Source organism: Oncorhynchus nerka, linkage group LG3 (assembly GCF_034236695.1).
Source record: "Oncorhynchus nerka isolate Pitt River linkage group LG3, Oner_Uvic_2.0, whole genome shotgun sequence".
NCBI classification, from domain to species: domain Eukaryota; kingdom Metazoa; phylum Chordata; class Actinopteri; order Salmoniformes; family Salmonidae; genus Oncorhynchus; species Oncorhynchus nerka.
In genome coordinates this window covers 61,430,152-61,453,395 of record NC_088398.1, presented here as the reverse complement: position 1 = coordinate 61,453,395, position 23,244 = coordinate 61,430,152, and the positions used below count along the sequence as shown (strand labels likewise).

General features: G+C 45.9%; 1 protein-coding gene across 1 annotated transcript in view; it reads left to right on the top strand.

Moving 5' to 3' along the window:
• Positions 1-3,927: 3,927 nt before the first annotated feature.
• The window catches only part of LOC115116502 (ephrin type-A receptor 6-like), a 299,058-nt gene continuing 279,741 nt past the window's right edge, over positions 3,928-23,244 (top strand). The window contains exons 1-2 of the mRNA XM_065014150.1: positions 3,928-4,640; positions 21,498-21,562. Coding sequence (XP_064870222.1) covers positions 4,562-4,640; positions 21,498-21,562 — 144 coding nt within the window. The 5' untranslated portion in view covers positions 3,928-4,561. The remainder of the gene's footprint in view (positions 4,641-21,497; positions 21,563-23,244) is intronic.

Sequence of the window (23,244 nt, the reverse complement as noted above, 5' to 3'; positions counted from 1 at the left end):
ACCTCACACTGTGCTTTATCGCTGAGCATAATCAAGCGTGTCACTTATGTGAATTTTAATATGACATTTATTTAATTGCACACACAATTTCTTTATTTACTGGATCATGTATTTCTGTGTTTGACAAGCACTGATTGGATGCCATTCAGCTGATGCAACAAATTATTTCCTTTTCCTTGAGAGGACAATAGAATTAGCACTGGAGAGCTTTGTGAGAAGACTCGTCCCCAGATAATACAAGTAAGGAATCCTTTGTGAAACTCACAGACTCCGCAATTAAGTGTGTATGCTTCCTGTACAGTCAATGGTTTATTAACACACTGCTTGTACATCAGCACGGTATTGTTCATATGTTCGCCTCCTCTCGTATGAATATAGGACCAGACAGAATCGTCAGAGAAGCTTCATCATCATATGATACGTTCAATCTATGACACTGATATAATTATTCAACTCAGGTTGTTTGGAAGGTATTTATGATTTCATATAAATAGGTTTGAAACTCTTGGGAGGTGGGGAGAGTGAGATAACGAGACCGAGAAAGGAGGGAACAATACTAAATGGCTGAATGAGTGTTACACATAAAGTTTATGAGAAGCCATGTGCTGCCAGTCCCTCTATTCCCTCGCTTTAATAAGGGTCTCCATCTGCTTGACCACCGGCTCTGTCTCTCTCCCTCTCCCTCTATCTCTCTCTTTCTCTTTCTCGCTCCCTACCTCACCCCTCCCTGAGCGAAGGTTTAACTACCAGGATTCCAGCCGTCCAGCCTCTCAGGCCTGATGATGAGCTGTTCTCTATTTGTTCTGGTCATTCTTCTCTGTATCGCTACGGGGAAGATTAGAAACATGGACCATTAGGTAACACTGGGAGGTGGGCCCACGGAGGGGAAGGGTGTGTGTATACTCGGAGGTGAACTTAAGGAGAGAAGAGTTTATGTGTGTATGTGTGTGTGTCTTAAGTGTGTGTGCATACTTGGATTTGAACTGTAGGAGAGGTGTGTGTGTGTGTGTGTGTGTGTGTGTGTGTGTGTGTGTGTGTGTGTGTGTGTGTGTGTGTGTGTGTGCGTGTGACCACCATGCCAAAAAAGGAGTTTAATTGTCACCTTTCAGTTTTACTCTAGCCAATAATACGGTAACACCTTTCAAAATAAAAATGTTCTAAAGTTTCTGAAAAATATAGAAAGGGAATGCAGTACATTATGTTTAGTTAGATGGGAATGCTGGCAGTGTTTAAAGAGTTGGCTTTAAAAACACATTGACTGGAAACTTGTCAGCATTATAGATTTAGTTACCTTTCATAAACGTGTGTCTCTCACAGGTGTGGACACGTGGAAAAACACACAACCTGCACGGCAATGTGAAACACACACACACACACACACGCACACACAGCTGTGGTCTGTAGTGCTCTTTCTCTGCTTCCACCTGGAGGTCCTATAGTCTGTAATAAACAGCAACATAAAGCAATGCCATTTAAATCAACGGCTAAAATTGACTTAGCCAACAAATTGCAATACACTTTAGACTGAAAATTGCAACTTTGAAGTGGTGCAATCATGGTTTATTTTTCACTGATTTGTTTCCTGTTTGTGTAATAAAGTCTGAAATTGTTCAATGTGGCTTTAGCCTTGAGGGATTGAAGCATACTCTACTGTCTGTTACACCTAATCAGAAGACTTTACAGTAATATACAGATGTAGGATCTTAATTTGATCACCATGTTGCAGGATACCTTTCCTGCATTGCATTGAATATTAAAACTGGTAGTTTATTTGAATTTTTAAAAAGCTTCTGAAGTTTGTTATTCCACTTTGAAACTTGATTTTCCCTTACGAAAAATGTATCAACCCCTACAAAAATGTCCATTAATTGTAATCCACATAATAATTCACATTTACTGTTGCTGCAGAAGTATTTTCTTGCTGTAGCAAACTGGCTCAAATTAAGATCCTACATCTGTAACGTACATTAGAGTACTTCTCATCTGACCCTGATTTGGCTTGCAAGCTGGGTAGATTTATAATTCATATAAGTTTATTTTCTGTTTCATACAGTACACATTGTTTCATTGTAGGATTCCAGGCATACATCTTTCTGCTCATTATAAAGACCTTGGTCATTGTGTAACCTCTGAAACTTGTTAGTGTTTAACTGTGGTATAAAGCCTCATTCCTGCTGTCAGTTGTGCTGATCTGGACTTGTTCCTGTACTATCTACAGATCAGTCTGGCTTGGCAGAAAGTGTTCTGGATCACACATACACACACCCCCCCACACAAACGCATACATGCACGTATGTGCGAACACACACACAGACTGTTCTCTCTCTCTCTAAAGCAGGGGAGATCCATGGATCACAGTTAGCTTCCCCTGCTACAGTCACACCTCATTTCCTCCTATTACAGCAGAGCACAGCAGCTCTCTACAGACTCTTAAAGGATGGGACTTTTTCTCAACTCAACCATTTTTTTTATTTCAATTTGTTCATTGTATTTTTATCATTCTGAGCCATCACATCCTGCAGGGTAGCCTAGTGGTAAGAGTGTTGGACTAGTCACCGAAAGGTTCCAAGTTCAAATCCCAAGCTGACAAGGTACAAATCTGTTGTTCTGCCCCTGAACAGGCAGTTAACCCACTGTTCCTAGGCATCATTGTTCTTAACTGACTTCATTAGTTAAATAATGGGGGAAAAAGGATAATCCTATTTAGTTTTGGGGGTTATTTTACCATTTTCTCCACAATGTCAATCTTGTCTCATCGCTGCAACTTCCAGAAAGGCTCAGGAGAAGGTTGAGCCTTGCGTTCTCCGAAACATGACCCACCAAACCGCGCTTCTTAACACCTGCCTGCTTAACCCAGAAACCAGCTGCACCACTGTGTCGGAGGAAAAACGTTCAACGGACAAATGAAGTCAGACAAATGATTTGTGTGGCGATTGGATAAGCCAGCATTGTGCTGTCACGCCACTTCCTTGATAGCTGTCGTCCTGGACCTACAAATGCCTTGACCTTTATCGATCAATTGTATTGGTGGAACTTTGCATAGTACATTCTGTTGTTGTAATGTGGGCTTAATCCCAAGTCCTCAGTGACAGGGATGGTCATTGGCTAGAGCAGACAATGTGTCTGAATGCCTTTGAGCTGAGTGGTTTTGACTGATATTGTTTCTGGTTGGCTTAGAGTTGACTGATTCTGACTGATGTCCCTTGGACTGATTGACTGGCATCATGTCAGGAGGGAGTGTTGCTTTGTTTAACCCCACAAGGTGAGGTGCAGTTTGGTTACTCACTCCATGAAGCGTCCATTGGGATGGGATGAAGCCCTTCTGTAGTCCTGGCTGACATTGTTGTTGGCCAGGATGACACTACTGCTTCAAAGATCCACTGGGTAGAAGTTGCACAGATCTTGGATCATCTACCAAGATGCCTAACATTAACCATTCGGGGGAAAACACAAAACTCACCCTAGGTCTAGGAGCAATTTACATCAGATTCCATGTTTTCCAAATGAACTATTTCAATTATAAACTTGAATTCAGCTTTACAGTACATTTACTGTAGGCCTACATGAAAGTAACATAATAATGTGAAAATGAATGCCCTGCCTGACCTTCAAAATGTATTTTCTAAATATAAAAAAGGTATAGGCCTAGGTAAGCATAGCTAAATAAATTAATTTGCAATTTACGCTATGCATCACATTATGTTACATTTCCTCCCACACAGATAATTTGCAATCCAAATCTACCTGGAATATAGGTAACAACACTGGTCATCAATAACCTGCAGAAATATTGATGTCCAGCTGGAAGAGGCACACACATACACGAACACGCACACACTTAGACTTTGCTGGCTGCCATGCACACTGCCGTTGTGTTGTCAGCTAACACCCTCTAGCGCCGGGCGCCCTGCACAGATGCGCTCTGTCTCGCCGTTCTGTAGCTGTACTCTGTCGTAAACGGGAGTTGTACAGTTATCTGCTGCAGCAGTCAGTCCAGGCTTGCATCGAACCGGCTACAGCGGCACTACGCTCGCTCAGAACAACCAAACAACTGATACCGCGCCACTTGGAGTTTGGAACTGTATGTCACGAGTCGCATCCTGGCGTCTTCCATTTCCCGCGTGAAGGAATCACGAATACGCTTAGCTGACACCAGGGGGAAATAAAATAGCGCACCTGAGGAGGAACGTTTGATTAGATTTGTTGTCAAAACAGTGAAATACAGGAAGGTCCGATACGGAGCGCAACGAATTTTGTCTTTGAGCATCGCTCTAGAAATGCGTTCGCTGCAGGTAAATGTCGTATTGATGTTTGTTTTTGCCGCGGTGTGAACTTCACCAACCTTCCTAAACTCTCCGCCGGATCATGCGATGGATCTCCTCCAGTAGCCTACATCTGTCTGTCAGCTCTCTCCAGCGGGGACTTGATGTGAGGAGGGTCCGGGGAGAGGAGAGACACCCACGGCTCCACTTGGGATCTAAAGGCGCTGTGTGACCAGGTTTCTTCTTCTGGATAGTCTCCTGCTCGGCGCGGTGCTGGGCAGCCTGTGGATGGTACAGAAATGACTTTAGGAGAAAAACTCTGCCTCGTTTTCCTATTTTTTCGGATTTTCTTCACTCCTACCAGCCACGGCAATCAAGGTGAGAGATTTTTATCTGCGCATGACTTTGGAGAAGAGTTTAATATTAGCCTAAATTATTTATTAGTTATATGTATTTTTGGGGGGGCAAAGGCTGCTGATATGTGCTTTAATTCACACTTGTGGCACATGTTTCCTCCCGCGCCTAAATGTAGCCATAATAGGCTACAGTTAACCAATGATTGCATTGACCAATATATAGGCCGGAACCTACAGATAGGTCATGTAACATGTTACAGTAGGCACCGCCAATAACAATAGTCAGGAGCTCTAGGCTACGACATTCATATTCCAGCCAGCACGTTTGCTTTCCAAATGACTGGCAGTCTGCGTTTTTAATTTCTTGAAAATAGCACGCAGTTTGATTTTGAATAATGTGAACTTATGGCTATTAAACAGTTTATCATGTGTGGAAAAAATAGGCCTACTGGAAGGACAACAACCTACCGGTAAATAACGCACGGAGCCCTTTCCCGCGCTACGAACGCTGTGAACGCTGGAGAGTGAGCAGTTGACAACCCGGGGTGGCAAATCAATTAGGCTAAGGTTACCTATCTACATCCTTCAATGACTACAACCGTCCATTACGTTTTACATAAGGTTTACAAATGGACAAAATACTTACAGTATCCAATCAAAAACACAAAACATCCCATTTTTTTAACGCAGTGGCTGGATTGAATTATGTAAAGACTGAGGTTAAACGTTTTAAATTGTATTTATTTAAGGCCATACTATACCTTCAAACTATACAGACAGATTCCTTGATCTGGGCAGATTGATGCTCTCAGGTGAATTGAGCCCGTAGCAGGCGTTTGGATCCCATTGCTGTTCCATTCTGCTACATTGACCTGATGCATGACTGCAAACCACATAAGAATCACACCAGATAATAAAATCACTCTTATGTTTCCTTTAGAGTTTCATCTGTTTTCTTTCTCTATTGTGTCATCTTTGTCTCTCTGCCACCAAATTTGGTTAAAGAAGCTCAGGTGTGTGTGTGTGTGTGTGTGTGTGTGTGTGTGTGTGTGTGTGCGTACGCGCTATCACTCAGGTTTAAAATAGTTAAATTGATTCTACAGGGACACAGAGGGATGTGGCCCCTAGGTTACATTTGATTGTTCTCTCAGTTCAATAAAAGTGATACTACTCCCTCTTCTGATACTACTCCCTCTTCTCCCAGGCAGATGCTACATAACAGCCCAGTGTGTCTTTGTGCTGCCTTCAAAGATTGAATGATGATTGAGTTGATGAGTAGCGTGTCAGCTTTCCAATCAACCCTATGGTGTCTTTCACATTGACTTCAGAGGTGCCTCTGAGGTTTTGTTTTAGGCTGCTTCCAGCTTCTGTCAGTGGTTCTGTTTCTGTGTGTGTGTGTGTGTGTGTGTGTGTGTGTGTGTGTGTGTGTGTGTGTGTGTGTGTGTGTGTGTGTGAACCCATGTGTGGCATCCAGATGATGTGTATTTCTCACCTGTTGTTGTTGGATTTAGAGGCCTTACCACATGTCACAATTCATCAGAAAACAACTCTAGAATTATGTTTTATCTCTGCCAGACAAACAGCTCTTTGCTTTTAAAACCCATGTGTCAAATGTTGTATATTGCTTTGAACTGGGTGAAGGTGAGTGTTGTAGGTTGGGGATTTCACAGGCAGAATTGGGCCTGATGTCAGCTGAGAGGAGAACAATGAAAACCAATCAGTCTCATCCTCCCTGGCTGGGAGACGCTGAATGCAGCATGTCAGACAATCCCTCACACCAACACCAGTGTTCTGCAGGGACGCAAAGAGTTATTAACTAAGCCCTACTACACAAACACTGCCACGTTTCAGTTTTCTCTACAGTACTCACTGTTATTCTTATTTCTGTGGGAGTTTTGTTGGAGCTGCATTGTTTTTTTCCTAGCCTGGCTGGTAAAAACAAAGGGAGGATTGGATAAATGAAAGGATTGGATAAATGAAAGGATTGGCTAAATGAAATACGCTGCAGAGATTCAGAGAATCTGATAAAAATGTCAGTCCATTGTTGTAACATTGTTTTAAGTGTCCCCAAACTAAAGGGTTGATCCTTTTAAATGAGGAAGGAGATCCCTTGGTTCACTGGGTCCTGCTTTGCTGCTGGGCCCAGACACCCTTCCATCCTTAAACCAAGACAAATATACCAAACAATTTTGCTTTCAGCACTTACAGTATGTTTCTATGACTGATCAAAACTCATTTTATCACGCTCTCTCCTGTCTCTCTGCAGCAGACATATAGTGAACAAAATGTTTGGAACATCAAATTTCAATGACATCGCACTATCGAATCGTAATACATATAGAATTGTGAGAATCCCAATACATATTGTATCTGTACCTAAGTATGGTGATAATATTGTATAATGAGGTCCCTGGCAATTCCTAGACTTATTTCCTATCCCCAACTAACTAAGCCCTATCCCTGATAATGTTGTGTTATCAGTGCATGCATCAAAAGCTTGTCTCAGTGGCGCCACCTGCAGCTGGCTCTCCAAAGAATCTAGGTGGGAGAAGGTAGAACTAGCTATACAGGGTCAGATATATTTACCTCCTAATGGTTCATTTATAGGTAGGTTATATTGTAAACTGATCCTAGATCTGTGGTTAGGCGCTAGGTGTGATGTGTGGCCTGTTAGCGAATGGGTAGATGGTCTCTCAGGTGTGTTGAGATGGCTTCTCCTCAGTTTGACACGCATACATGCTTCCTGTTCTAACACTATGACAGTCCATCCTCGAGGAGTCTGTGAATGGCCCTCTAACGAAAGGTTGCTACATGTCTCTTTGACCTGTCTCTGTCATGCCTGTCTTGTAACTGTCATTTAGGGTCAGCACTGTGTTATGAAGCCATGGCATTCTGCAGACAATCTTTCCATTCTGGTCAAGACTGTAACCTCCCCTCACTGTAGCACTTCATCTGCTACTCTGTGGTACATTCTCATTAAAAGCCTCATGGTGCTAATATCTGATCTAATTAGCTTCTAGCTCTGGTTTGCTTGGCTATAGTTCTGATATTAAGATGTTACATAGCGGTCTGATTCATCTCGAAGGAGTAGGAATGTGAGCGACGCGTTTTCCCCACCACGCCTGTCAGCTTGTCTGTGCTGTAGAAAGTGTTTCATTTCACACCACTTCCTATCATCTGAATAGAATACCACCAAATGTCAATCTATTCTCTTTCTACCCAATCACTTTCCCTACATCTCTCTTCATCTCTCAAATGATATTTTCATCTGCTTCTACAGCCTTCAGAGGAAGGCCCTATACATTTTCAAAGACTCCAGCCACCCAAGTAATAGACTGTTCTCTCTGCTACCACACGGCAAGCGGTACCGGGGATCCAAGTCTGGAACCAACAGGACCCTGAACAGCTTCTACCCCCAAGCCATAAGACTGATAAATAGTTAGTTAACCAATAGCTACCCGGAATATCTACATTTACCCTTTTTGCACTAACTCTTTTGACTCATCACATATGCTTCTGTTATTGTCTATCCTGTTGCCTAGTCACTTCCTCCCTACCTATATGTACATATCGACCACAATTACCTCATACCCCTGAACATGGACTCGGTCCTGGTACTCTGTGCATATAGCCACTTTATCATGACTCATTGTGTATTTATTACTCGTGTTATTATTTTTCTATTATTTCTATATTTTTATCTCTGCATTGTTGGGAAGGGCCCGGCCTGTAAGTAAGCATTTCACTGTTAGTTTACACCTGTTGTTTACCAAGCATGTGACCAATGCAATATGATTTGATCAAATTTGATTTAATTAGCTTTACATCCAAAGTAAATGGTTAAGGTTAGGGTTACCTGTTAAGTTGTCAAGGTTAAGGATCGGGTTGGCAAGCGGATCCTAGATTGAACGACTAATGTCACTCCACGCACCTGGTTTTAAAGACAGGACAGAAACCAGCAGACAGGCACCCAGGGAACAGCGTTCCCATTCTTGTATTATAAAGCTAGAACACAGATTCATAAGCAGGCCCTGTAATGTTCTATTAATACCCCAGTGAAAACCCCCTGGGAACACTGCTGCTCTAAGCAGGGTCCTACAGGCCCCACCGTCTACTGGGAATATACTACACTACACTGAGACAGAGACTGTTATAGGACAACACACACACACACACACAAATGACTGCATAGACACAAACACAGATACACACACAGGTGCATACATACATACATAAACACACATTAAAATATTTTAATTACGCATAACTGTACAGAAGAGGCGAATGAAAAAATATTTTAAAAGTCTTTAACTGCTTTGTTATTATCCAGGATAGGAGAATCATGTTGTTGGAAGGCATAGTTTTCAACAGCTACCAGCCAGACCAGGCTTAGAGCAGTCTGTTTGTGGTTACACTGAGAAGGTATTCAGATCATTATAGGGTTGAGTTGGAAACAGACAGTGTGTGATGAATATGGCCAGTGGTTAAGTATAAATTTACATTGGGTGAGAAATAGAGCTTCTACACACATGCACACACACACACACACATTGCCAATGGTCAGGAAGGTATGGATTTCAAGTGTGTGTGAGAGAGAGAGAGGGAGGCAGACAGTGCAATTAGTCCTGTCCCCAGGGGTTCTGCTGAGGATACTACTGCTACTGGCACTCCATTCTCCACCGGCCTGCCAGACACACAGACACTGTTGGGAGAGGAGGAGGACATGGAGTTCTGCTGGTTAAAACTGCAGCTAAATAACTCAACCAGTATGTAGGGCTGATTTCCAGGACCCAGATTAAGCCTTCTCCTGGACTCAAAAGCAAGGGCAAAGCAGCAAGAGAAAGTGCTTTTTTGTGTTTTCTTTTTTTGGAACTAACAAACAAATTCCTGCTAAAAAGTTAAAGAAATTTGCACTATTTAGTGTTTTTATTTGCATTTAAATAGAGCTTCCTCAAAGCTCATTGCTTTGCAGTGTATTGATGTATCACCCTACCACTGAAAAAAATAAAATAAAGAAGTGGAATTAACATAGGAAGTTGTGCCCATAATACATAATGTATATCTCGCTCTCTCGCTCCTCTTCTTCCTCTCTCTCTCTCCTCTCTCTCGCTCTGTGCTCCAGTAACATTGTAATCCTGTGTTTCTCTCTGATATCAGTCATGCATACAATATGTATTTATAAACATTCCTATGTTATTATAAAGGTCAGGAATAAACACCTTTTTTTCCTTTTCTGCTATTACCTCACATGGAAACACTCAACTTCACTAGCAGCTGTTTGACTTGTTTTGACCAGGGTTTCACTTATACATTTTCGAAAGATGGCGAGGTACTGGATGGCCGACAATTTGCAAGTTTCGACACAATTTTGCTATTTTGTGATTATTTTGTTAATTTTTTTATTTTCATAAAATGAATCCGCTATTATTTCTTACAACCGAAAATAACTGTTGAACATCAGATCGGCAGTTACCCCAATTTCGTCTTCAACTTCGACTGCCTTGGGCTCTCTGTAATTCCGTCCCATTTTTTGGGCTACCCAAGAGGAAACACCGGCATTACAGAGGCAATGGGGGATCCTGGTGAGATTAAGGCGAAGGTGAAACTGCCCATGTAACGGCTTTCTAATGGTGAAGGAGAGTCGGACCAAACTGCAGCGTGTCTATTTTGATTCATCTTTAATAAACAAACGTAACACACAACAAAACACTAACACTACAAAACGAAAACCGAAAACAGCCTATACAAGTGTCTACTAACCTCTAACCAGGACATCAAGACACACAGGACAATCACCCACAATACAACCAAAGAATATGGCTGCCTAAATATGGTTCCCAATCAGAGACAACGGTAAACACCTGCCTCTGATTGAGAACCACTTCAGACAGCCATAGACTCTCCTAGAACACCCCACTAAGCTACAATCCCACTATACACACATTCCAAAATCCCAAGACAAAACACACCACAATACAAAAACTCTATGCCACACCCTGGCCTGACCCAATACATGAAGAAAACACAAAATACTTAGACCAGGGCGTGACAGAAACCCCTAAGGTGCGGACTCCCGAACGCACCTCAAAACAAATAGGGAGGGTCCGGGTGGGCGTCTGTCCATGGTGGCGGTTCCGGCGCGGGACGTGGACCCCACTCAATTAATGTCTTAGTCCCCTCTCCTCGCGTCCCTGGATAGTCCACCCTCGCCGCCGACCATGGCCTAGTAGTCCTCACCCAGAAACCCACTGGATTGAGGAGCAGATCGGGACTGAGGGGCAGCTCGGGACTGAGGCAGCTCGGGACTGAGGGGAAGCTCGGGAGTGAGAGAAAGCTCGGGAGTGAGAGAAAGCTCGGGAGTGAGAGAAAGCTCGGGAGTGAGAGAAAGCTCGGGAGTGAGAGAAAGCTCGGGAGTGAGAGGAAGCTCGGGAGTGAGAGGAAGCTCAGGAGTGAGAGGAAGCTCAGGCAGGTTGATGGATCTACCAGATCCTGGCTGACTGGCGGATCCTGGCTGACTGGCGGATCCTGGCTGACTGGCGGATCCTGGCTGACTGGCGGATCTGGCAGATCCTGGCTGACTGGCGGATCCTGGCTGACTGGCGGATCCTGGCTGACTAGCGGATCTGGCAGATCCTGGCTGACTGGCAGATCCTGGCTGACTGACGTATCCTGGCTGACAAGCGGATCTGGCAGATCCTGGCTGACTGGCGGATCCTGGCTGACTAGCGGTTCTGGCAGATCCTGGCCGACTGGCGGATCCTGGCTGACTAGCGGATCTGGCAGATCCTGGCTGACTGGCGGATCCTGGCTGACTGGCACTTCTGGCGGATCCTGGCAGACTGGCGGATCCTTGCTGACTGGCGGATCCTGGCACACTGGCGGATCCTGGCTGAATGGCGAATCTAACTGATCCTGGCAGACTGGCGGCACTGGTGGCGCTGGGCAGACTGGCGGCGCTGGGCAGACTGGTAGCTCAGGCGGCGCTGGGCAGACGGGTGGCTCAGACGGCGCTGGGCAGACTGGCGGCGCTGGGCAGACTGGCGGCGCTGGGCAGACTGGCGGCGCTGGGCAGACTGGCGGCGCTGGGCAGACTGGCGGCGCTGGGCAGACTGGCGGCGCTGGGCAGACTGGGAGCACTGGCGGCGCTGGGCAGACTGGCGGTGCTGGGCAGACTGGCGGTGCTGGGCAGACTGGTAGCTCAGGCGGCGCTGGGCAGACTGGCGGCACTGGCGGCGCTGGGCAGACTGGCGGCGCTGGGCAGACTGGTAGCTCAGGCGGCGCTGGGCAGACTGGCGGCACTGGGCAGACGGGTGGCTCAGACGGCGCTGGGCAGACGGGTAGCTCAGGCGGCGCTGGGCAGACGGGTAGCTCAGGCGCTGGGCAGACGGGTAGCTCAGACGGCGCTGGGCAGACGGGTAGCTCAGACGGCGCTGGGCAGACTGACAGCTCTGGATGCTTCATGCAGGCTGACAGCTCTGGCTGCGCTGAACAGAGGAGTACTGGTGCCTCTGGAATGAGGGGCTCTGGCGCCTCTGGCATGAGGGGCGGTAGCTCTGACAGCGCCGGACAGGCGGGAAGCTCCGGCAGCGGCGCCGGACAGGCGGGAAGCTCCGGCAGCGGCGCCGGACAGGCGGGACGCTCCGGCAGCGGCGCCGGACAGGCGGGAGGCTCCGGCAGCGGCGCCGGACAGGCGGGACGCTCCGGCAGCGGCGCCGGACAGGCGGGACGCTCCGGCAGCTGCGCCGGACAGGCGGGACGCTCCGGCAGCGGCGCCGGACAGGCGGGACGCTCCGGCAGCGCTGGACAGGCGGGACACACTGTAGGCCTGATGCGTGGTGCTGGCACTGGTGGTAATGAACCGAGGACACGCACAGGAAGCCTGGTGCGGGGAGCTGCTACCGGAGGGCTGGGGTGTGGAGGTGGTACTGGATAGACCGGACCGTGCAGGCGCACTGGAGCTCTTGAGCACCGAGCCTGCCCAACCTTACCTGGCTCGATGCCCACTCTAGCCCGGCCGATACGAGGAGCTGGAATATACCGCACCGGGCTATGCACCCGCACTGGGGACACCGTGCGCACCACTGCATAACAAAGTGCCTGCCCGGTCTCTCTCGCCCCCCGGTAACCACAGGAAGTTAGCGTAGGTCTCCTACCTAGCGTAGCCATACTCCCTGTGAGCCTCCTCCCAAGAAATTTTTGGGGCTGACTCTCAGGCTTCCATCCGCTCTGCCGTGCTAGCTCCTCATAATGCCGCCTCTCTGCTTTTGCTGCCTCCAGCTCGGCTTTGGGGCGACAATAATCTCCAGGCTGATCCCAGGGTCCTTTACCGTCCAGTACCTCCTCCCATGTCCATTTCTCCAGGTAGTGCAATCTCTCCCACTGTAGCTGCTGCTGCTCCTGCTGCTGCTGCCTCTGTTGCTTCTCCTGTGGCTCCTGCCTGTTGACACGCTGCTTGGTCCTGAGGTGGGTGATTCTGTAACGGCTTTCTAATGGTGAAGGAGAGTCGGACCAAACTGCAGCGTGTCTATTTTAATTCATCTTTAATAAACAAACGTAACACACAACAAAACACTAACACTACAAAACGAAAACCGAAAACAGCCTATACAAGTGTCTACTAACCTCTAACCAGGACATCAAGACACACAGGACAATCACCCACAATACAACCAAAGAATATGGCTGCCTAAATATGGTTCCCAATCAGAGACAACGGTAAACACCTGCCTCTGATTGAGAACCACTTCAGACAGCCATAGACTCTCCTAGAACACCCCACTAAGCTACAATCCCACTACACACATTCAATACACACATTCCAAAATCCCAAGACAAAACACACCACAATACAAAAACTCTATGCCACACCCTGGCCTGACCCAATACATGAAGAAAACACAAAATACTTAGACCAGGGCGTGACAGCCCACCTCTTCCCTCTGTTCTACTGGCCAATAAATATACAGTTACGTCATAATATGATGGATGACCTCTGATCGCAGATTTGCTACCAACGAAACTGCAATATTCTTTGCTTTAATGAAACATAGCTCTCAGACAAGGTACCCCCCATGACTATTCAACTTGATGGATTCTTCATTCACCGGGTGGACAGGACAGGGAAGTAGGGGAATTTGGTGGTGGGGGGAGGGGTTTTCCTCTACATCAACAACAACTGGTGTGCTAACTCCAGCACAGTGGAAGTGTCGACCCACTGTTCACCCGTCTTGGAATACCTGATGGTCAAATGCCGACCCTTCTACCTCCCAAGGGAGTATTCAGCTGTTACGGTGACTGTTGTATATATTCTACCTCAGGACAAGAAAAATAACAAGCTGTCATTTAGCCAACTGTACAAGGCTATAAACAAGCAAGAACACCTTCATCCAGAGGCTGCTTTTCTGGTTGCCGGCAAATTTTATTTTGCATCACTAAGACACTTGATGCACAACTTCCATCAACATGTTTCCAATGCCACTAGGGGCAATACAGTCCTAGACGACTGTTATTCTACGCAGAAGCATACAAAGCCCTCCCTTATCCGCCATTCGGCAAATCAGATCATGACTCCGTACTCCTGCTGTCACGTTTGTCATATGAAGGTGACCACGGTGCAGCGTGGTATGCGTACATTCTTCTTTTAATAAAGAATCGCATCTCTGCATGTCTGGCAGACATATCAGTGTGGATGACGGATCACCACCTCAAGCTGAACCTCGGCAAGACGGAGCTGCTCTTCCTCCCAGGGAAGGACTGCCCGTTCCATGATCTCGCCATCACGGTTGACAACTCCATTGTGTCCTCCTCCCAGAGCGCTAAGAACCTTGGCGTGATCCTGGACAACACCCTGTCGTTCTCAACTAACATCAAGGCGGTGGCCCGTTCTTGTAGGTTCATGCTCTACAACATCCGCAGAGTACGACCCTGCCTCACACAGGAAGCAGCGCAGGTCCTAATCCAGGCACTTGTCATCTCCCGTCTGGATTACTGCAACTCGCTGTTGGCTGGGCTCCCTGCCTGTGCCATTAAACCCCTACAACTCATCCAGAACGCCGCAGCCCGTCTGGTGTTCAACCTTCCCAAGTTCTCTCACGTCACCCCGCTCCTCCGCTCTCTCCACTGGCTTCCAGTTGAAGCTTGCATCCGCTACAAGACCATGGTGCTTGCCTACGGAGCTGTGAGGGGAACGGCACCTCAGTACCTCCAGGCTCTGATCAGGCCCTACACCCAAACAAGGGCACTGCGTTCATCCACCTCTGGCCTGCTCGCCTCCCTACCACTGAGGAAGTACAGTTCCCGCGCAGCCCAGTCAAAACTGTTCGCTGCTCTGGCCCCCCAATGGTGGAACAAACTCCCTCACGACGCCAGGACAGCGGAGTCAATCACCACCTTCCGGAGACACCTGAAACCCCACCTCTTTCAGGAATACCTAGGATAGGATAAAGTAATCCTTCTCACCACCCCCCTTAAAAGATTTAGATGCACTATTGTAAAGTGGCTGTTCCACTGGATGTCTTAAGGTGAACGCACCAATTTGTAAGTCGCTCTGGATAAGAGCGTCTGCTAAATGACTTAAATGTAAATGTAAATGTAAAGAAAGAACACTGAACAAACTAACAAAACAACAAAACGAACGAAACGTGAAGCTAATACGAATAGTGCAGACAGGCAACTAAACATAGAATAAGAACCCACAAACACCAAAGGGGAAATGGCTACCTAAATATGATCCCCAATCAGAGACAACGATAAACAGCTGCCTCTGACTGGGAACCATATCAGGCCACCATAAACATACAAATACATAGACCTACAAAACCCTAGACATACAAAAACCCTAGACAATACAAAACCCTAGACAATACAAAAACTAGCGTATCCACCCTAGTCACACCCTGACCTAACCAAAATATAACCCTGAGGCTACGGCAGAGGAAATAAATAAGTGCAAGAAGTTCCGCTTTGACCTCTTCAGAGTCATCAAATGAGCAAAAGGACAATATATGAATAAAGTGAAATCATATTACACAGGCTCCGACGCCCGCTGCATGTGGCAAGGGCTACAGTCCATTATGGATTACAAAGGAAAACCCAGACATGATCTGCCCAATGATGCCTCTCTATCAGACCAACTCAATACATTTTATACATGCTTTGACAACAACAACATTGTGCCGGGTATGAGAGCCGTCACCGACACAGACGATTGGGTGATCTCACCTCCCGAGGCTGACGTGAGAAGGACTTTAATCAGGTCAACATCCACAAGGCCGCGGAGCCGACGGTATTCCAGGGCGTGTTCTCACACCTGAAAGTCCCTGTCTGTAATCCCCTCATGTTTTAAGATGACCACCATCCATCCTGTCCCCAAGAACTCTAAGGCTTCATGCAACAATGACTACAGACCTGTAGCACTCAGTTTGGTAATCATGAAGTGCTTTTTTAGGCTTGTTAAGGCACACATTAACTCCACCATCCCAGACACCCTAGACCCACTCCAATTTGTATACCGCCCCAACAGATCCATAGATGACGCAATCTCAATTGCTCTCCACACTGTCCTCGCCCACCTAGATAAGACGAATACCTATGTGAAAATGCTGTTCATTGATTACAGCTCTGCGTTCAACACCATTGTCCCCTCCAAGCTCGTCACCAAGTTTAGGACTGGGTCTGAACACCTGCCTGTGCAACTGGATCTTGGACTTCCTGACGGATCGACCCCAGGTGGTGAGGTTAGGCAACATCACCTCCGCCACGCTGACCCTCAACACGGGGGCCCCACAGAGGTGTTTGCTTAGTCCCCTCCTGTACTCCCTGTTCACCCATGACTGCGTGGCCACGCACGACTCCAACACCGTCCTCAAGTTTGCTGACAACACAACGGTGGAAGGTCTGATCAGCAGCGACAATGAGTCAGCCTACAGGGAGGAGGTCAGTGACCTGGCAGTGTGGTGCCAGAGCATCAACCTCTCCCTGAACATCAGTAAGACCAATGAGCTAATTGTGGAGTACAGGAATCTGGGGGGCGAGCACACCCCCATCCATATCGACGGGGCTGCAGTGGGGCAGGTTGAGAGCTTTAAGTTCCTTGGTGTTCAAATCACTAAAGACTTAAAATGGTCCACCTCGAAGTTGAAATGGATTGGCATGGACCCTTGAATCCTCAAAAAGTTCTACAGCTGTACCATTGAGAGCATATTGATTGGCTGCATCACAGCCTGGTATGGCAATAGCACCGCACTCGATCACATGGCGCTACAGAGGGTGGTGCGGACAGCCCAGTACATCACTGGTGTAATGCTTTCATATAGTACAGTTTTCATATAGTATAACTTTCATATAGTACAGCTTTCATATAGTATTGCTTTTGAAATAGTACAGGTTCCATATAGTACAGCTTTCATATAATATAGCTTTCATATAGTACAGCTTTCATATAGTATTGCTTTTGAAATAGTACAGGTTCCATATAGTACAGCTTTCATATAATATAGCTTTCAAATAGTACAGCGTATCATGCTGTGTATATAGTAGCTTTACTTTTAACATGCTGTACATACAGTTGAAGTCGGAAGTTTACATACACTTAGGTTGGAGTCATTAAACAAGTAATTTTTTCCAACAATTGTTTACAGACAGATTATTTCACTTATAATTCACTGTATCGCAATTCCAGTGGGTCAGACGTTTTACATACACTAAGTTGACTGTGCCTTTAAACAGCTTGGAAAATTCCAGAAAATGATGTCATGGCTTTAGAAGCTTCTGAAAGGCTAATTGACATCATTTGAGTCAATTGGAGGTGAACCTGTGGATGTATTTCAAAGCCTACCTTCAAACTCAGTGCCTCTTTGCTTGACATCATGGGAAAATCAAAAGAAATCAGCCAAGACCCAAGTCTGGTTCATCTTTGGCAGCAATTTCCAAATGCCTGATGGTACCAACTTCATCTGTACAAACAATAGTACGCAAGTATAAACACCATGGGACCACGCAACCGTCATACTGCTCAGGAAGGAGATGCGTTCCATCTCCTAGAGATGAACGTGCTTTGGTGTGAAAAGTGCAAATCAATCCCAGAACAACAGCAAAGGACCTTGTGAAGATGCTGGAGGAAACAGATACAAAAGTATCTATATCCACAGTAAAACGAGTCCTACATCGACATAACCTGAAAGGCCACTCAGCAAGGAAGAAGCAACTGCTCCAAAACCGCCATAAAAAAGCCAGACTACGGTTTGCAACTGCACATGGGGACAAAGATCATACTTTTTGGAGAAATGTCCTCTGGTCTGATGAAACAAAAATAGAACTGTTTGGCCATAATGACCATCGTCATGTTTGGAGGAAAAAGAGGGAGGCTTGCAAGCTGAAGAACACCATCCCAACCGTGAAGCATGGGGGTGGCAGTATCATGTTGTGGGGGTGCTTTGCTGCAGGAGGGACTGGTGCACTTCACAAAATAGATGCGTGTGCTAGCATGGAGGCCTACAAACCTGACTCAGTTACACCAGCTCTGTCAGGAGGAATGGGCCAAAATTCACCCAACTTATTGTGGGAAGCTTGTGGAAGGCTACCCGAAACGTTTGACCCAAGTTAAACAATTTAATGGCAATGCTACCAAATACTAATTGAGTGTATATACACTTCTGACCCACTGGGAATGTGATGAAAGAAATCAAAGCTGAAATAAATCATTCTCTCTACTATTATTCTGACATTTCACATTCTTAAAATAAAGTGGTGATCCTAACTGACCTAAAACAGGGCATATTTACTAGGATTAAATTGTGAACAACTGAGTTTAAATGTATTTGGCTAAGGTGTATGTAAACTGTACCTTTCATGTTACCATTTATATACAGTAGCCCAGCTGGAGTTCCTATGTCATCAACATGTTCCCAGCAGGTTCTGATAACCCCCCCCCCTCTTCAATCTCCATATCATCTTCATCTTCTTCCTCCTCCATCTCCTTTATCTCCTTCTCCTCCTCCCCTCTCTATTTACTCCTCCTTTTCCTCCTCCTCTATCTCCCCCTCCTCCTCCTCCTCCTCCTCCATCTCTTCATTTCTCATGCCTGAATGAGCGCTCAGGGGAGGCTGATGAGACCAGCATTTCATTTGTTTAAACAAAATATGCTCGAAATTAATGAAACCAACGTTTATCATCTTAGCACTCTAGTGTAGTGGAGCGTGGTGCAGACAGAAATGGTGTAGATGTGTGAGAGCAGTCAGCCAACCCATCTCACCGCGGCATTGCCAAAGAAACTATTATGTATGGCTGACTGTATTGTACCATGCAGACACAGCATTCCAAATGTGTTTTTCTATTAATTATCCTGTTATTGTATAGACCATGTTTTATTTTGAACCCTGAACATGCACTGTCTCACTTAGCATAGAGCATGCAGTAATGACCTTATACAGTATACAGGAAAATCAACTAACATAAACACACACACACACGTATACACACACACGCACACACACACTAGGCTCTGGCCTAGAGTTCTATGCTACCTGCTGACTTGTTTGATACAGCTTTTTGGCATAGATCTGCCTATTGTAGCAGTGAAGCTTAAAGTATCTCTAAATGCCAGTATTTCTGGTACCTGCTATTATTGCTTCTTTGCCACTGTGCTTTTGTTGACGTTGATAAATCCATCCATTCCTATCCTGGTGCTCTCCATACTGTTACGGTGTTGGTTGTGCCACAGACCCTTGCCTGATCCAGGGCAGATGGTGTATTGTCTGTCACAGCAGTGAGGCTGATGGGCTGCTGGGTGGCTGACTGAGTAGGTGGGTTGGTTGGCTGGCTGGATGGATGGGTGGCTGACTGGGCGGCTGGCTAGCTGGCTGGCTGGATGGCTGGCTGGATGGGTGGGTGGGTGGGTGGTTGTGTGGGTTGGTGGGTGGGTGGGTGGGTGACTGGCTGGCTGGGTGGGTGGCTGACTGGGTGGGTGGCTGGCTGGCTAGCTGGATGGGTGGGTGGCTGGCTGGGTGACTGACTGGCTGGGTGGCTGACTGGCTGGGTGGCTTGCTCACAGGGAGACACAGTGTAAAGATAATTTAGCTTATTATGACCGACAAAAACACTACTGTTCAAAAGTTTGGGGTCACATAGAAATGTCCTTGTTTTTTGTGAAGAGGCGATTCCGGGATGCTGGCCTTCTAGGCAAAGAAAAGTCCATATCTCAGACTGGCCAATAAAAAGAAAAGATTAAGATGGGGAAAATAACACAGACACTGGACAGAGGAACTCTGCCTAGAAAGCCAGCATCCCGGAGTTGCCTCTTCACTGTTGACAATGAGACTGGTGTTTTGCGTGTACCATTTAATGAAGCTGCCAGTTGAGGACTTGTGAGGCTGTGCTAACATAATTGCAAAAGGGTTTTCTAATGATCAATTAGCCTTTTAAAATGATAAACTTGGATTAGCTAACACAACGTGCCATTGGAACACAGCAGTGATGGTTGCTGATAATGGGCCTCTGTACGCCTATGTAGATATTCCATAAAAAATCTGCTGTTTCCAGCTACAATAGTCATTTACAACATTAACAATGTCTACACTGTATTTCTGATCAATTTGATGTTATTTTAATGGACTTTGCTTTGCTTTTCTTTAAAAAACAAGGACATTTCTAAGTGACCCCAAACTTTTGAACGGTAGTGTACATGGTAGCACACAGATGTCTTACAGCCTGCAACACACACACACTGACAACACAGAAACATACACACTGACAACACACAAAGGCTCATGAACTGGTTGGACAGTTTTTGTCAGAAATGCTGGCTTGACATTCACAATCATGGAAATTCTCCCTTGTTTGCTAATGTATGTTAATAATGATGTTAATGTGTCTATATCGTGTTTAGATTCTGCAGTTAAGGTTACATCACTTTTAGAGAAGAGACAGAGAACACAGATAATGTTCAAACACAAATTCTTATAAGAGACTTAATGTGTGATGTTGAAGGTTAAACCTCTAATCCATCCACCCACTCCTCAGAAAGACTGAGATTATTATTCTAGTCTTTATAAAAGTGAAGTTTGCCTAATGACATTCTGATCCTGAATTATTTAGCTTTCTGTCCTTGAGAGAGACAGCGATGGAAAGATGTTTTTAGAACTATAATATTTTGACAGACTCAAGTTCACGATGCTGCTGCCTGGGAGCAGTGAACTTGGAATATTGACTAAGTGATAAGCCTCAATAGAAAAACCCTGAAAAGTACTGGGAGTGACATTCCACTCGGTTAAAATCAACAAGTATATAAAGATGAATCACTTTTCACTAATAAAGTTACTGGTATTTCAATGGATTTTATATCAGAAGGTCAATGACATGTTTTCCTATTACAGTCAAAGCTATCAACAAAATCTATCAGAATCCACTCAACTGTCTATACAATTTGCATGCTACTGTATACATAGTGTACATGAATTACAGAGACCCATTCACAATAAATAGCCGGATATTACACTGAAATGGTTTAGGACGGAGGGACGGGTATTTGTAATCTTATTATCTGGTGCTGCAAGCAAACTCTGGGGACAAACAAGAAGCCCTTATTGTCTGAGTGACATTGAAATAAAGCCTGTGAATGGGAGAGAGAGAGAGAGAGACTGTTGACAGCAATCTGACTGCAATCTATCAGGCCTAAATTGTGCTCTTCAGCTCTGAAATAATGCTTTACTGAAATGGACCCACCACAAATATTCATCTGGGTGAAAAACTCATTTTTGTTAAGATACAAAAGTCTAAATGAGAATATTTATGAGCTATATTTCAATTACTGAGGCGGAAACAGTGATCTATGTATATCAACATTATGCTAATAGTTGTGTTTCTCTCTCCTATTCTGTTTCAGTGGTACTGCTGGACACCACCTCTGTTTTGGGAGAGCTGGGATGGAATACCTATCCCATGAATGGGGTAAGAGAGTGTGTGTGTGTGCGTGTGTGTGTGTGTGTGTGTGTGTGTGTGTGTCAGGGTTCGCACAAGGTGCTTGAGGTGCTTAAAGTAATTTGGCACTCTGAAATTCAAGTACTAGAATACTTTCCTCACGTGTTTGGCGCTCTGGATGCCAGGCGAGCTCGCTCATTCCACCCACACTGCCACTCAAGCCAGACAGGTACAGAACTGACTGATTAGGTGCCGCCAAACATCATATCGATAGCAAAAATGCCGGGCAAATGTAGATTCAACCTGCCTGGCAGGATATTGATGTTTATGAATGGGATTTGCCAGACCCAACTAGGGATGTAGTGGAGGTTAAACGCACGTAAGCGCTGTTTACACTGCTTTATATTTGTGAAATAGCATTTACTCACCATTTTGTTAATTATCGTTTACCTACATATTGTGATTGTGCATCTGTAAAAGTTTGTGAGTGTTTTTGGTGACAAGCCAAAATTCTTCAGCCTCCTGAGGTTGAAGAGGCTCAACCTGCCTGTGTTCAACACTGTGTGGGGTGAACCATTTCAGTCTGTCAGTGATGTGTACGCCAAGGAACTTAAAACTTTCCACCTTCTCCACTACTGACCCATCGATGTGGATGGGGGGTGCTCCCTCTGCTGTTTCCTGAAGTCAACGATCATCTCCTTTGTTTTGTTGACATTGAGTGTGAGGTTACTTTCCTGACACCACACACCGAGGGACCTCACCTCCTCCCTGTAGGCCTTCTCATCATTGTTGGTAATCAAGTCTACCATTGTTTTGTCTGCAAACTTGATTGAGTTGGAGATGTGCTTGGCCACGCAGTCATGGGTGAACAGGGCTGAGAGCCCCTTGTAGGGCCCCAAGGTTGAGGATCAGCGGGGTGGAGGTGTAGTTTCCTATCCTCGCCTGGGGGCAGCCCGTCAAAAAGTCCAGGACCCAGTTGCACAGGGCGGGGTCGAGACCCAGGGTCTCGAGCTTAATGACGAGTTTTGAGGGTACTATGGTGTTGAATGTTGAGCTGTAATCGATGAATAGCATTCTTACATACGTATTCCTCTTGTCCAGATGGGTTAAGGCAGTGTGCAGTGTGATTGCGATTGCGTCGCCTGTGGACCTATTGAGGCGGTAAGCAAACTGGAGTGTGTCTAGGGTGTCAGGTAGGGTGGAGGTGATATGACCATTGACTAGTCTCTCAAAGCACTTCATGATGATGGAATTGAGTGCTACTGGGCGATAGTTGTTCAGGTCAGTTACCTTAGCTTTCTTGGGAATAGGAACAATGGTTGCCCTCTTGAAGCATGTGGGAACAGCAGACTGGGATAAGGATTGATTGAATATGTCCGTAAACACACCAGCCAGCTGGTCTGCACATGCTCTGAGGACGTGGCAAGGGATGCTGTCTGGGCCGGCAGCCTTGTGAGGGTTAACACGTTTAAAAGTTTTACTCACGTCGGCTGCGGTGAAGGAGAGCCCGCAGGTTTTGGTAGCGGGCCGTGTCAGTGGCACTGTATTGTCCTCAAAGAAGTTGTTTAGTTTGTCTGGGAGCAAGACATCGGTATCCGCGACGGGGCTGGTTTTCTTTTTGTAATCCGTGATTGACTGTAGACCCTGCCAAATATATCTCATGTCTGAGCCTTTAAATTGCGACTCTACTTTGTCTCTATACTGACGCTTAG